The sequence below is a fragment of the Haliotis cracherodii genome, unplaced genomic scaffold, assembly GCF_022045235.1.
Source record: "Haliotis cracherodii isolate W230 unplaced genomic scaffold, xgHalCrac1.p SCAF_12, whole genome shotgun sequence".
NCBI classification, from domain to species: domain Eukaryota; kingdom Metazoa; phylum Mollusca; class Gastropoda; order Lepetellida; family Haliotidae; genus Haliotis; species Haliotis cracherodii.
This window is the reverse complement of record NW_027266267.1, coordinates 40,856,527-40,872,349: the sequence shown is the minus strand read 5'-3', so window position 1 is coordinate 40,872,349 and position 15,823 is coordinate 40,856,527. Positions and strand designations below refer to the sequence as shown.

General features: G+C 40.7%; 1 protein-coding gene and 1 pseudogene across 1 annotated transcript in view; one reads left to right on the top strand and one right to left on the bottom strand.

The window, feature by feature from the left end:
* Nucleotides 1-219: 219 nt before the first annotated feature.
* LOC139457897 (scavenger receptor cysteine-rich domain-containing protein DMBT1-like) overlaps nucleotides 220-15,823 on the top strand; it is a 129,898-nt gene continuing 114,294 nt past the window's right edge. The window contains exon 1 of the mRNA XM_071239241.1: nucleotides 220-604. Within this exon, the coding sequence (XP_071095342.1) occupies nucleotides 220-604 (385 nt within the window). The remainder of the gene's footprint in view (nucleotides 605-15,823) is intronic.
* On the bottom strand, nucleotides 10,838-12,042 carry LOC139458008 (uncharacterized; annotated as a pseudogene).

Genomic DNA, 15,823 nt, shown 5'->3' with positions numbered 1-15,823 from the left:
TGATAGAAGGTCCAAAACGACCAAGAAATCGAATGCAATTTGACATCTTCAAACAGAACAATTTCCCATCTATCTCAACAACTTGTTTGTGAGAAAGTGTCTATGTTGAAAAACTATTGGGCTGAAGTAAGTACTTGTGTTTCTTTTTGATAGTTGTGATCAAGTATCCCTGAAAGTTACATCTAAAAACAGCAAATTAAAACAAAACGATTACTCTTGATGATCAGTTGGTTGATTAACCACTTCGCAACAGTACAGACGGTGTGTTGTGTTTCAGCTGGTGCAGTGGTATATGCTCGTCAAGGAAGTAATGCAACCTTGTCCTGGAGACTACCCCAGCCTGCTGTCAGGGAGTTTACAGTGAGACGTTCTTCATCAGATATTCTGTTCCATGTGACCAACTACAACAAGGTGGACATCACCAGCACGTACAGGACAAGAGCAGAGTTTACTGGGAACATTGACTCGTCAGGATCTGGTGTGTTCAGTTTTCTGCTGTATGATGTTGTGTGGAATTCTGACCGTGGTGTCTACAGATGCTACAGGGGTTCACCAGGCTCTAGAGGGGATCAGATGTCTGACTGTGGACAGGTGCTTGACATACGTGAGTATATGGCCCCACTGATTGTACAATACTATTTGTAATAATGTCATTATATGTACTTGGAATCCATAAACTCCTCACATTTCACATTTCCTCAAAACAGTTTTCATTTCACAGACAAAATAGGATTTACTCTGCGCATATATTTGTCTAACAGAATTTAGAAATATTAATAAGTGCAAGTTTTGAAAAACGAACAGATTAAATAAGGTACAGTATTGCCAGTTGAGTGAATCTGAATATATATATATATATACACTCAACAACAAAAGTTCCTGTGACACCAATATTGTAGTGTATTTTTCAAACAAGTAAAGTTATGGCATCATGTCACAAAAAACGCTGCAGCAAAAAGTTGACTTTTATGTAAGCCCTATGTATTTCACTACCCAAGAATGGGTATAAAAACATGTGCGTTAACGGAATTCTATATGCATTGTTTAGCATCGTGCTGACAACAACCACTCAGAAAATCAACAAAATTACGCAATTATTCAACCTTACGAAATGCCACGCCTGTCCGAAAATGAGCGCCTGCGAGCCATTGGTATGCTTGAAGCAGGATCGAGACAACGTGATGTTGCAAGACAATTTAACGTCCACAGAAACACCATTTGGTGTTTATGGCAACGTTGGCAACAGACGAAGGCAGTCAGAGACCATCCTCAGAGTGGCAGGCCACGCGTAACCAATAATTGACAAAACAACTGGTTTCGAACAACACACCTACGAAATCGATTCCAGCCAGCAACAGTGACTGCAAGAAGCATCCCTGGCCTTCGACGAATATCTTCACAAACCATACGTCGCCACCTCAGATGTGCAGGGATTTTCGCCAGAAGACCCGCCAGACGTCCCATTTTGACAGGAAACCACCGTCAAGCACGTTAACAGTGGTGCAGGCAGCGTCTACGCTGGACGGCCATGCAGTGGGGACAAGTTCTATTCACTGACGAGTCTTGTTTTCACCTCAGCCACAGCGATGGACGGATTCGAGTGTACCGACGTCGAGGTGAACGTTACGTCAATCATTGTGTCATGGAAGAAGATCGGTTTTGGGACGGCAGCGTTATTTTATGGGGTGGGATTACAGCAAGACAGAGGACCCGTTTGATAGTGGTAGAAGGAAATCTCAATGGACAGCGCTACCGCGACGAGATCATCGGCCCTGTTGTTCTACTGTTTTTGCGTCGTCATGGCCCAGGCATTGCCTTTTAACATGACAACGCCCGGCCTCATATTGCTCGACTTGTTCAGGATTCCCTTCAACAAAACAACGTGAATGTCATCCCCTGGCCGACTTGCTCCCCTGATCTCTCCCCAATTGAGCACATGTGGGATGACATGGATCTTCACCTTCGACGTCAACCATGTGTTCCACAGACATTCCAGGAACTTCGAAACATGCTCCAGCAGATATGGACAGATATCCCAAAGGACTTTGTGCAACGCCTGGTCCATTCCATGAGACGAAGATGTGATGTTTGCATCGCAACCAGAGGTGTATTACACGCTATTGATTTGTAAATTGACATTTTGGCATGTTCATGTTTTTTTCATGAAATCAAGCATTTTTTTAAGTCAGCATGGCAAATTAAACCATTTGAACACTTACAGGATTCTTTTGTCTGTTGCAAACCGAAATTGTCTCAGATTTGGTAAAAAACATAACTTTGCATTAAAACTAATTCAATGTCACTGGAAGTTTTGTTCAGTATGTGCGTGTGTGTGTGCACTGCATGTTTATGTTGGTGGTAGTCGTTTGTGTGTTGCCCTTGTTTAGTTTTCAAATTGGTGTTGGTGCGGTACCGTTTGGTTAAAGCATTCACTCGCCACACAGAAAACCCGGGTTTGATTCCCAACGTGGGTACAATGTATAGTCCCCCGCCTCAACATTGCTTGAATATTGCTAAAAGCAGCCTGAAATATACTCAATCACTCGCTCACTCAAACTGTTATCTGACTATATGTTATCAATTAAGATAATGTCCTTGTTGATACCAAGCAAAGGACACTATTCAATGATGATTTAATAAATATCAATATGATCAGAGATAATTGTCTTACGCAATAATCAAAATTAGAAAACAAGCTGGGCGCCAGTCATAAGTTTCTTTCTTCAATTTGTCCATCGCTTGATTGTCTGGTTTGTTTACATGCCGCCACCGCGTGGCATTAGTATGGATGTGCGGTGTCAGGCAACACACACATATTTTTTTATGCAAATCATGTGAGTGGCGCGTGCTACCGGTAGGGTATGATATGCTTACCCTTTTCGCGAACACTTTCCCTGATCCACTCATTATTTTCACCGCTGTGATAATCGAGACTGGTTATTTTCTGGCGTTGACGTTTTATGCTTTAGCACAAACGCCATTGTTAGTTCTTAGTATAAGTAGCTGTCTTTATCTGTGCACAAAACAAAATGTCTTCTGGATGGGAAGGATCACCTGTTTTTTTGTAACTGATTTACTAATTTTAAGTTTTGAACATCTAACATCTTTTTCTTATGAAGAAAAACATAAAATCACGATCAGAACGTATTTCTATAAAATACATGAAAAGGCAGTGATGTAATATATGGAATTGACCATCACCTATAACTCAGAAGCACAAGTCTATTGTTTCAGTTAGATATGTAAAAGTGTATTGTCATAACTGCAAGTGTCTACTGCAAAGGTGTTTCATATGTGAATGTGGCCAGTGCATGTCTGTGTGATCTCGGAATTTAATATATTGCATTCTTCACCAACACATTGCTAACACTAGACTGTCATGTTGTTGATGGTATTACCATTATCGTACACACTGCATGTGGATACCTGTCAAATGCAATCCCTCTTAGCTCTTCAAAAACGTTGAAAAGAAAATATGTTCATTATGTGACATTTGTTTTCGATTTTGCTAGAAAGCTAAATAAACATTATGTCCTGAACTTATTGAAACGCAACAGTATCAGCTGTTTGTTGTGGAATGTTATTATTCCATGAGTATTAGTCTCTATCGCATAAATTCATGACGTGTGCCAGAAAATGTTTTTTAAAAATCACTTTAAAGTGATTATCTCAATTCTGATTTATTGTTTATTGCTGATATACTTCCAAAACAGCATTAAAAGGCATCTATAGCAAATATGGACTGAGGCTATAATTGGGTCATGTGACTTCACAACTACCCCGATCTTTTAAATTCACTTTGACATTAACGGGAATTGAATGTCGCTCATATCATTGGTATTTCAAACGTAATGAAACTTTGTATTACTTTCTTTTGGACCCAATAACGAAACAAATATACTTTCTTCAGAGATTATACAAGTATTACGAGGATCATGAAAATTAATATGGTTAAGACAAATTATCTTATATAGAAACAGGTCAATTGTTAACATTTTTTGCACTTGCACCGACAAGAACATTGATGTGGTCAGTTCCTATAAATACTTGGGACCTTCTCAATAAACATTTATTCTTCTGTCCTCGAGTTGACACAATTCTGGCGAGTTGTTACTGTTGGTCACTCATACGTCAAAGTCTCAACAAAGGAAAAAACAAAGTGACAACCCTTATTTTCATGAAAGTAAAAGTGGAATCAAATGGAGGAATTTGCGTGGCCATCAATACGATTCCTTACAAAGAGAGGTAATTTTCTAGGTATGCAGACACAGTATTGTCACATGGTGTGGTAACTGAAGTGACAGCATTTCAATAAGCGCTTTTTACAGTTTATCTAACATACTATACACAATGAAATAAGGTGAGGTAAAATTGGGTTTAACGTCGCGCCCAAGATGATTATTGCACTTATATAACGAAGTGCATACACGTGTGTGTGTGTGTGTGTGTGTGTGGCTGCTTGTACTAGTCCGGACTGATGCCGATTTATAGTGCTAGCCCACTGGGATACCATGCCGCAGTTTAACATGAATACCCCACTCAGACACAGTGTACGAACCGAGCCGACCAGTCCTTGTTTTAGCCCCTTATTGCCGAGCGCCAGACAGGGTAACAACAAGTACCATCTTTAACGTCTTTTAGTATGACGCGGCCGGGGCCGGGAATCCCGGACTTTCCGCTGTCTGGGCGGACGATCTACCACTAGACCACGGAGGCGGTCACAAAGAAATAAAAGACATTTGATATGGTATGATGTATTTGGTGTTCGTTGTGAACTCGGCCATCAGCGTAATAAATTTGTTTTATTATGTTCCATAACCTAATCTGAAGTTGTCAACTGTTTTTAATTCAAAATGAAATAGATGAAAAAAACTCAAGATGTCATAGAGAGAGCATTACGTGTATAGATTTTATGGTTATAACGATTTGAAAAGAGTGTTTGATTTATGAAGCATGATATATGTCAGTATTTATGTTATATTTGATGTACCAGATAATAGGTTACAAGGTAATATGTAATATCTGGAATTTGTCAGGATGATTATTTTTTTCTGTGGTACAACATGTTGGTAACATATCAGTGTGTTGATAAAAGCGATCAAATCATGTTCATGGTCATAAGTAATATCAGCTAATAGCATTGTCCACTGTACGATGCCGATCATATCATAAACATGTGGCACCCTTCACAAACACATGAAAAGGAAGGTCAATTGTTCACCTGAAAAACACGGGAACATATGGTGCAAGTCAAAAAGGGCACACTCACATACACATACCAAACAATGTGTTTGTTTATATCGAATACAACATTGGAAAGTGGGACTAACAGTATTTTAGACAGTATAATAGCTGTTGTCAAATATCGGAGACATTCACAAGTACGGGTATCCAGGCAGAATCCTTTTCAAAACACCGCGGTGCCGTTCCGTTCTTCATTGTACGACGTTTTAAGAGCAGATTTCGTATTGCCAAAAGTATTTTACACCAAAATCAGGTTTGATGTAATGAATGATTATTATGACAATAGTCATAGATTTAACCATTGATTCCCTCGTTCGAAATGGAAATGATTTGATAATATACTCTTCAAAAAAAGAAACTTGACATAGATGTAAAACCACTTTTTGCCAAATATCTAAAATAATTACATTTAATGAGAACCAAATAAGTCAAACAGAAAGATGATGTGTCTATAATTTGCGAAAACACATCCAAAGCACATAAACGTAGCGTTTGGGGATCAATTTTAAAGCTTCATCCAAACGCAACCGCCTGTAAAAAACGTGCAGCACAGGATCCTGCATTAAGGCATGCAGCCCCCCCCCCCCCCCTGCTAAATAGGTATAAAAATCCACATCAACGGCTGTTCATACGGCAGTAGAGGCGGTGACAGAATGCCAAGAGTGAATGCAGCTCAACGGAACAACTCAGCAAGAAGTGGCCAGGCACTCTCCGCACTGTGGACCCGCTACAACAACACTAACAGAGTTGACGACAGACCAAGGTCAGGAAGACCAAGGGTGACCAATGCTGCGACATCAGATCAAACGGTACGCAACAGACTGAGGGAGGCTGGACTTTTTGCACGAAGACCTGGTCGACGTCATGTATTGACCCCACGTCATCTGGTGGACCGCCTGCTTCGGTGCCAACAGTGGGTTAGATGGGCACGTGCAAGGTGGAGAAATGTACTGTTTACTGACGAGTCCCGTTTCCTACACACACGTGCTGATGGGCGTGCACGTGTCTACAGACGTCGGGGTGAACGTTACGCACCCAAATGTGTGCAGCAGGTTGTCCCATTTGGCGGCGGGAGTGTCATGGGCCGGAATTCATCACGGTGGTAGGACGCCTCTCGTGCATGTGGGAGGTGCATTGACAGGTGTGCGTTACAGAGACTTGATCCTACAGCCTTACGTTCTTCCTCACGTCAACGTTTATGGCGGACAGTTCCAGCAGGACAACGCTCGACCGCATATTGCACGTGTTTGTCAGGACTTCTTACAGCACAACAACATCCAGACATAACCTTGGCCAGCCCGGTCACCAGATTTGTCCCCGATTAAGCATCTGTGGGACGAGTTGGATCGATGCGTTCGCAGAAGGAATCCACCGCCCCAAACACTTTCGGCGCTTCTTGATGCACTTCAGCATGAATGGCAGCACATCCAACGGCGTGTTATTGACAACTTGATTACATCTATGGGTCGTCGGTGTCAAGCGGTGATTGATGCACGTGGAGGGCACAACCGATACTGACATTTTGTGTACCCCTGTGACATTAACTGTATCGTGTACGTGTGTCTGTCTAGGTGACACGTTTAATGTTTTGAACATTGTGTACATTGATGTTCAAACAGTGTTTCAGTTATGGTTTCTGTGTCCTATTTTGAAACAATCGCATTATATTACATTTTGAAAGTCAGTGTCAAGTTTCCTTTTTGGAAGAGTATATATATCACCCTTCCAAGTGTATGTATATTTAGTTGATAATATGAGGGAAAGGTACACTATCTCTGTTTCAATACTCTCTGGTATTGCATTCTATGCAAAATTATCTGGGGGTGGCAGATGTCGCGGCTAGGATTTATTTGTACGTTTATGGAAACACACTAATATGAACCATTTCCTTAACATACAAACATACAATTTCATAACACAACTAAATAGTTATTAGATTATGTAAAAAGTTTCAAGACATAAGACCCATGCACACAAACGTTTAGGGGTGGAGGCGGGTGTGTGGGGATTGTACCAATACATTAAAGTGTAACATCTTATTTACAACCTTCACATTATCCACCCTGTAAGCCATTGTAAAGTTGACCCGTTGAGCATGTAGTCTGATATTTCATTTTAATGTTATCGTCTCTAATTTACATTTGATCAAACAGTTTTGATTTGTTGATGACAATGAGAACACTCAAGTTCCTCAATTTCTGTAGGAAGATCGAGGGTAGAATAGGTCTTCAGCAACCCATTCTTGCCGTAAAAGGCGACTAACGGGATCGGGTGGTCAGCGTCGCTGACTTGGTTGATGCATGTCATCGATCCCAATTGCGTGGATCGATGCTCATGATATTAATCACTGGATTGTCTGGTCCAGACTCGATCAGCTGCAGACCGCCGTCATATAGCTAGAATATTGCTGAGTGCGGCGTTTAACTACAAACCAACCAACCAACTTTGTTAAGTTACAACCTGATGACAATTCAGTGCAGTGCCTCGATGAAGTCTGGGTTAACATACACTGAGCGTACACAGGAAAATTCAATGGTCTGTGGTAAAGTGGATCTCCTCGCCATATTAATTGAAATTTAAACGAGACTTACAAGTAAGTTGAAGTTTGATTAAGATTATATGAAACTAATCACAAGTAAAGGGATCACGTGAGATAGCGAAAGCGAGGTCAGAGTCAGACTTTAAAGTGTTTGAAACCCGTAACCACAAAGGGTGGGTGACAGCTACTGCAGTAGTAGGGTGGGCACGTGATCCCTATACTTGTGATAAGTTTCATATAATCTTAATCAAACTTCAACTTACTTGTAAGTCTCGTTTAATTTTCAATTATATTTCAACCAATCACGTCGTAGTACGTGATCACGGTGAGATGTTTAAAGCGCTCAGGGTTTCAAACAAACCCCAAAACAGTCACTGGTAAACAAAATTGAGTTCATTTCAGCTATAATTTACAGCGTCCAATGATGTGACTGAGCAATTTTCATTAACAAGAACTTTTATCGAGAATTGACAAAGCAAACGCAGAGTAATTATTTACAGGTTTGTTGTAATACTTGGTAAATGTGGAGGATCCACTCCACTCGGCTGTAGTCAGAATGGTTTGCAAAGGCACATTCTGTCTCATAGCAGCACTTGTAGAGGCCATTCTGGTGCAGTGTGGTTTGAATATATTTATGTCCACACCACTCAGCTCGAGTACACGTTTCAGCCATCTTGACACCGTGTCCTCTGCTACATGCCTGTGGGGTTTTGTGTAGCCAATTAACAACTGGGTTTCATCAACGCGCAAGGGCGCTGTTCTGTCCAGGTATTCACGCATCACTGTCACAATGCACAGGCGCCGATCAAGGGCATAGGCCGAAATTGTTATTTCACTTAGATGAGTACCAGATCTAGACTGCTTAACTAAACTACCTATTCTAAACTTACAACAAGTCTTTCAAGCACAGTTTCTTCACAGGTGATTTTGTTTTCAGATATGTCAGAACAGTGTCCGTATCCCAGGTAACAGTATTTCTAAGAAGAGCTGGACGTGACTGTAACACACCTCTCATAAATCTGTTTATGAGCGGATGAGAACCCAGGGTACCAGTGTCTAAGATAATCACAGATGATAACGCTGATCTAGCTGAATTCAGAGCGCCATACCCTAAGTTGTCGTCGTATAGTTCACACAGGAAATCTAACACTTCCTTCACCGATGGACACAGTGAATTAACTTGCCTCTAACCACAAAAGAGAAGCCAGCGTTTGATATACGAGTCATACTGTCTTCTTGTGGATTTTCGCCAGGACTGGAGAATGATTTCGATAGCTCGTTGCGATACATTTCTTCTCTGGAGAGATCTACGGACAAGAGAAATGCTGCTATTTTCATTTTTTTCAGGGGATGAGTTGTGCCTTCGTTGTGTGGTAAGAGGAGAACCTGTCGTGCTGGCGGTAGAATCACTGGGGGATGCTTGATCAGCCGGAGCAGACGAGGGAACCACAGATGGGTAGACCACACTGGGGCAATCAGTATACCGCTGCGCTTATTTTCTTCTATCTTCTTCAGTACAGTGTTCAACAGACTGAAAGGTGGAAATGCATAGATGAAATATGATGTCCATGATATAGAAAATGCGTCAACTGCATATGCATCCGGATCCGGTTGCCAAGAAACATACTTCTTAAGGCTATAGTTCAGCCTAGACGCAAATAAGTCTATGTCAGGTGTGCCGAGAATTTGGCAAATTTTGTTGAAAACACGGAACACGATAAACCATTCAGTGTTGTCCTTGATCACCCTTGATGCTCGGTCGGCAACAGTATTTTGCTTACCAGGAAGATGTGCAGCGCTGAGCCAAATGTCCTTATACAAACACCACTCCCATAAGTCCCTGGCTAATTTGTTCAAAGTTGGTTTCTTTCCACCCATATTGTTCACGTACGCAACCGCTGTTGTATTATCAATCAACAGTTTGATGTGGCAATTAGACATCTTTGTACAGTAAGTACGCAGAGTGAGGAAAGCCGCTAATAACTCCAAGTAGTTGATGTGTAATTCCGCCTCGTCACGTGACCAGTGTCCCCCAGTGGACAGTTCGTTGCACACTCCCCCCCACCCCTTGTTTGATGCGTCCGACGTGAGGGTAAGAAACGGGGTTCGACGGAAATAGGTTTGCACGCCGTGTGAAATCCACCAATTCAAATCAGACTTGTCACAGTCCGGCAGAGAAATGACGTAATCATAGTTGCCTTTTGACGCCCGCATTGCTCTGGACTTGGTGTTATTCAACTGGCGGTAATAGAGCTGTGCTAACCTGACGCCTGGGAAACTTGCCACAAGATTACCCACTACTTCAGCTCATTCTCGTATTGTGATGAATTGCTTATTCCGTAGCCTGATACACGAAGACTGAATTTTGGTAGCTTTTGCACACGTGAGGTAAACAGTCATCGTGACTGAGTTGACAACAAAGCCCAAGAACACAATCTCCTGCGTTGGTATCATAACCGACTTCACTGGGTGTATGATAAACCTGAGACGTGTGAACAGTTCCGCTGTTTCTTGTACAAACGCTCTACACTCACTTTTGTCATCACCCAAGATAAATAATCGTCAATGTAACCAACATTCATGTGACCTTTCGACCGTAGATATGCGTAAGGTGCTCTGAGAATCTTGGTAAAGTATCTGGGGGCACAACTAAGTCCATTCGGAAGCGCGGTAAGCTGATACAGTTGTCCTTGCCACGTGAATTTCAAATATTTCTGGTGATCTGGGTGAACGGGCACTGAGTAATACGCATCTTTTAAGTCAATGGATGCTATAAAGCAGTCTTTCCTGATTAAGGAGATGGCGGCGTACAGATTCTCCATCTCAAAATGCACATAATCAATGTTTTCATTCAAATGTTTCAAATTCAGGGTAAGGCGATAGCAACCTGTCACAGTTTGTAAGACAAAACTGTCAGATATAAGTTTTTCCCATTCAGGGAGAAAGAACAGGAATCTGCCCGCCTGGAAAACATCTTGTGTAACAGTGTCTCGTCTTACCTCCTAGGCATCAGTATCTAGTATTTCCTCTCCTGATCCATCCTTTTCTTCTACGCTAAAAAACCCTGCCTCTGCCTTGAGGAGGCCGTGAAGTTGACGGTCTGTTGAGTCATGGGCCGGAAAACACATGGCTGGTTGAAAGCAGACCGCTGACGCGGTTAGTAGCACTCATGTCTTTGATGGTCTCCGCCAGGTTGTCACCAAATAACAGAGTGGACATTGGCGTCTGGGGCGAGCAGAGCTGTTGGAATTGCTTGTTTAAACAAGGCTTCAGCATTTCACGCCTGCGGTGATTAAGTACGATGTTAGCATGGGATATGAGGGAGACAGCATCCGTTACCAGCTTGGCAAGGGCATTCACATTTAACTTATCCTGAGGAAGTTCTTTATTCTTGACTTTCAACAATGTGTCAGTCAGTTGTAAAATGGGTATTGTAGCTGTGATAAGGCAGGTTTGAAGTTTCTGCATCTTGATGTCATTAGACCTGGTGTGTGCCCGCAATCTGCCCCAGATTTCTGGGTTGACTTGCTCGCTTGTAGCATATCACAGTTCTTGGTTCTGTCATAGGCCTGAGTTTGGATTTGAATTTGTCATCACCCATCTTCTGGAATATCATCTTGTTCATAGCAGCAGCTAGTTTTGAATTGATAGGAGGCCACCACAAGAATAATCCTCCAACAGTAAATCAAGAATGTCCCCATCTTCTGCTGTTTCACCTGAACCAACGTCGTCACACACGACTTGAGACAGATCAGGCGCTGAGGTGTGGCCATGCTGAAGGGACCGTGCTGTAAGAACCGTGTTCTGTGTGTACTGCGCATCATCAAACAGATCCTCCAAGTCTGCTTCATATTCACTGTGATCAGGTCCTTCACCAGCTTCTACACAAGGATCAGCACCAGATCTCTGAATTTTCGACAATCTGGAGGCATCGAGCACATCTTGAGCTGGGCGTTTCTCAACATTATTTTGCATTAACCTTGTGAAGGTATCCCCAAACTGAGAAATTGAGGTCGACATTCCAACAATCAGTTGCTGAGTGTGCATACTTTGAGCCATCATCTGTGAGAGCAGATATTCCTATGTTAACGGCCTCTCCTCTGCAGGCCGATCCACCGCCATATTGGTACTGTCACGCGCACGGCTGTGCATATCACTGGTATTTGACTTTGGTCTGTAGGCTTCTCACCACACTGTGGACGGGACGCAGATTTCTGAGATATTGTCACCTGGCCACAGCTAGACTGAGATCTAGACATCTCCGACCTTAGTGAGTTGTTCCCAATAGATGAAACATAGGATCAATCTAAACCTTGTCATACCGCTGGCATTGTTCCTCAAAATAAACTACATGCTTGGATGTTGCATGCTCTTTTCTATGGCTGATGGGTTGCAGCATAATCAGCAACCTTTTTCCAGGATCATTGCTACCATGGGTTTTACAGTCAGGTTCATGAATGCGATGTGTGTTTGCGTGCGTGCGTGCGTGCGTGCGTGCGTGCGTGCGTTGTGATACGAGGGTTGGCGAACATGTAGTGAGATGATTGTGAAGTAAGTTAAGTGGTTGAGGATGTGGCAGGTTTGGGTATTGATACATGCAGACTTTGGGTTGAGGGACTTTCGCCTCTTCCTTTGTGAAATGAGGTTTCACATTTGTATAATGATCCTCTCATTTCTGTATGTACCATCAACTTAACTCCCCTCACCCCCTGCAGTTTCCCCGTCCCATATTGCCTAGCAGGTGGCCCACACGGAGGAATACGGCCCTCCATCAGTCCAGTTATACAGTGCCTAGCACAATATGTTGTGAATACGTAGCCTTGCTGTGGCCAAACATTTTGTAACAATTTGGCAAACTTTGATATGTAAACAGTAAATATAACTCAGTTTTATTTCATCTTAAAATATCAGTTGAATCCCACTTGAGCTATGAAGATCTGGGTAAGAATAGGTCTTCAGCAACACATGCTTCTCGTTAGAGGTGATCATAAGGGATTGGGTGGTCAGGCATGCTGACTTGGTTGATGCATTGCATTGTATATTGCTGCGGGCGGCGTTAAACAAAGAACAACAGAAATGAAAAGAAACCCGGATCCTACTTATTTTGTGGATACCATAACAATAAATCAAACCAATAGATCGTTTTAGCTTGCATGAATTAAAAAAAATAATTAGAAATAATGAAATTAATGCAATAATAAGTCAGCACATTAATGCGAGTATATAACCCTGGCTTAAAAAGCGTCATGACATTTATGAGAGTAGTCTTGCAAAAATTACTGTGGACTCACAATTCAATAATATAGTATTGGCAAATAGATGTTCGACCAAATAATATCATTTGCTAACTTCAACTGTTCATCAAATTTCCATTAATGTATGTAATAGTTAATATGTTCATGGGCTTCTTCACTGAATGTATGGTGTGGAGGACTACTTCAGTTGAGGATAAGTAACATAAATAATGATGATATCATTATGATATTATTGTCATTATTATTGCTTCAGATTATTAAAAAAAGTTATTATGTTTTCATATTAAACATAGAGAAAGAGGTATGGAGATTAATGTATGTAATAGTTAATATGTTCATGGGCTTCTTCACTGAATGTATGGTGTGGAGGACTACTTCAGTTGAGGATAAGTAACATAAATAATGATGATATCATTATGATATTATTGTCATTATTATTGCTTCAGATTATTAAAAAAAGTTATTATGTTTTCATATTAAACATAGAGAAAGAGGTATGGAGATTGTGGAGATTATTAACATAATTCTTTTAGATATTATGTTTTATTTGTTTGTTGTTTAATGCCGCACTCAGCAACTAAAGGATCTTACAACAGACCTACATTTAGGTTCAATTGTATTATTACACCTGATAAAGTGATATAAATATGTATTGTAGCTATTCTTAAAAGTAAGCACATGTTAGATTTATCAACCAGAAATATTGCACACCAAAGGATATATATCATATATCATGACATTATTCTATGTCGAAGTCAACGATATTTGTGTATGCTATTGCTACATGATTGGTTATGACACGGATACGTCATAATAAGGCAATGAGAAATGGACATTTAATGATATAAGACATATAAATCGCAAAAAACAAAGAAGAAGGAAGCGATAGTTATTTGACGATAAAACATTGTTCTATCATGACATCATTTATGGAGATTCGCACATGCACTCGCAACTTGAGGACGTCGTAAATTTGACGTTATTTGTGAGAGGGAAGTGTTTAGTGAGTTGTTTCAAATAGATGTAGCTGGAGAAGGTAGATAAATGCAATGCCTGAACAATCACATCCAAAAGTGTGGGGGAAATGACAATCTGTATTGGGAGAAAAAGTACAGATAACCGACGAGAAAATTGTGATAATATGCGGGAAAGACCAAATTGAAACCCTCCTGTTCATAAAATAGATTTATCTGGCATTGACGCTGTCGGATTCTGTTAAGGGAGTCATCATTATTTAAGTACGGGTCAATATTTTAAAGCGTGTACTTTTTCCTAATTTAACACCCTTAAAGAGGCTGTACTTAATGTTGATGTCTCAACATTCACCGATTCACCATAAAAAATGATGACACTGGGTGCTTGCAAAAAGGCGAGCTCATCCCGATCCACTAGTGGCACCCACCATCAACACATGCAAAGGCAAGCCAAATGTTCACCCGAAAAGGTACCATGAAATTATGACTTGAATTTGGACCTGGCTTTCTTGTGTGATGTAACAACCCATAATCTCCTGTAGCAAAAGAGCTAAAAGCACGAATAAAGATTACGAGATGAAACTGGTGTATACATCTGGACATATATTTGTGAAGTATTACTATGTTAATTCATCAGTACATATGTGTTTTGCGCAAAAGGATATTGTAGGATCGACGCTGGCATGCGCATATAAACTTTTCACCAGTGCTGTAATATTTAATTCATTTGTCTTTTGATACATATCAATAGGAACATGGAGAGTCTGTCTGAAGAAATGCATGGGATCATTTGGATGGTTGTACTTCACGATTGGATTAACGCTTAGTCTCTGAAAATATAATATTTTGGTTTAAACGAGGAACTATATTAAAATTTAAAAGGAGCCCAAGTGAGATGGAAAATTCAGCCTGAACCTGTTGAACATCTAGGCTTGTTTCATTTGAGGCTATTGACCTTTTTCACACTTTTGCCATCTTGGATCGAAAACGAGGCTTGGAGAGCATAGCTCCATGCAGTGAGAGTCGCATCAGCTCATAGGGAACAGACAGCATGTTGTGCATTTCACTGATGGACATTTTAAACAAACAAAAAATGGTATCCTCTGTATCTAATACAGAAAATAATTCACATTAAATCATGAGGTCCAAATAAAATATGCCTGTAATACACTGGAATTAGCATTTTGCTGTCAGGATCCCGGAAGTGAATCGAAAGGTGCATTTCGAGATACGTATTTCAGAGTTAGATTTTTTTATCATAACCTCGTCGGCATATAGGCACAATGTGACAGTACATTCAATGACAGAAGTTTTGTATCGTAAATAAACCGCATAACATGAAACACGTCAGTGTACTTTTGCAAAATTGCTCAGTCAATGCGTGGCTTGGCGAATTCTAGATCAAGATTGAGATCATGCATGTTTATTTCACGTTTAATAGTGGTGTTGGCTGTACAAAGCACTATCGTTTTGCCATGAGTCCAGTTGACAAAAGACACTTTTTCTGCTAAGATTTTCATTTTAACATATTACAATGTTAATTATGAAAGTAATTTGTGTGTCAAAATAAATTTTCAGAAGGGGCGATAACTCTATTCAGTGTGTACAATGACAGATGATACTTTCAAACATCACTTACTTAACTGATTATTGCTGATTGAGATTGCACCGTGCACGACAAAAATAATAATGTGTGAACTGTTTAAATTAAGTTAAAAGGAAACTAAAATTTCATAAATATAAATAATGTTTGAAATTGAAGAAATATAAGAATGGATACAACTACCAACTTCTTGAACACCCTCACCTAA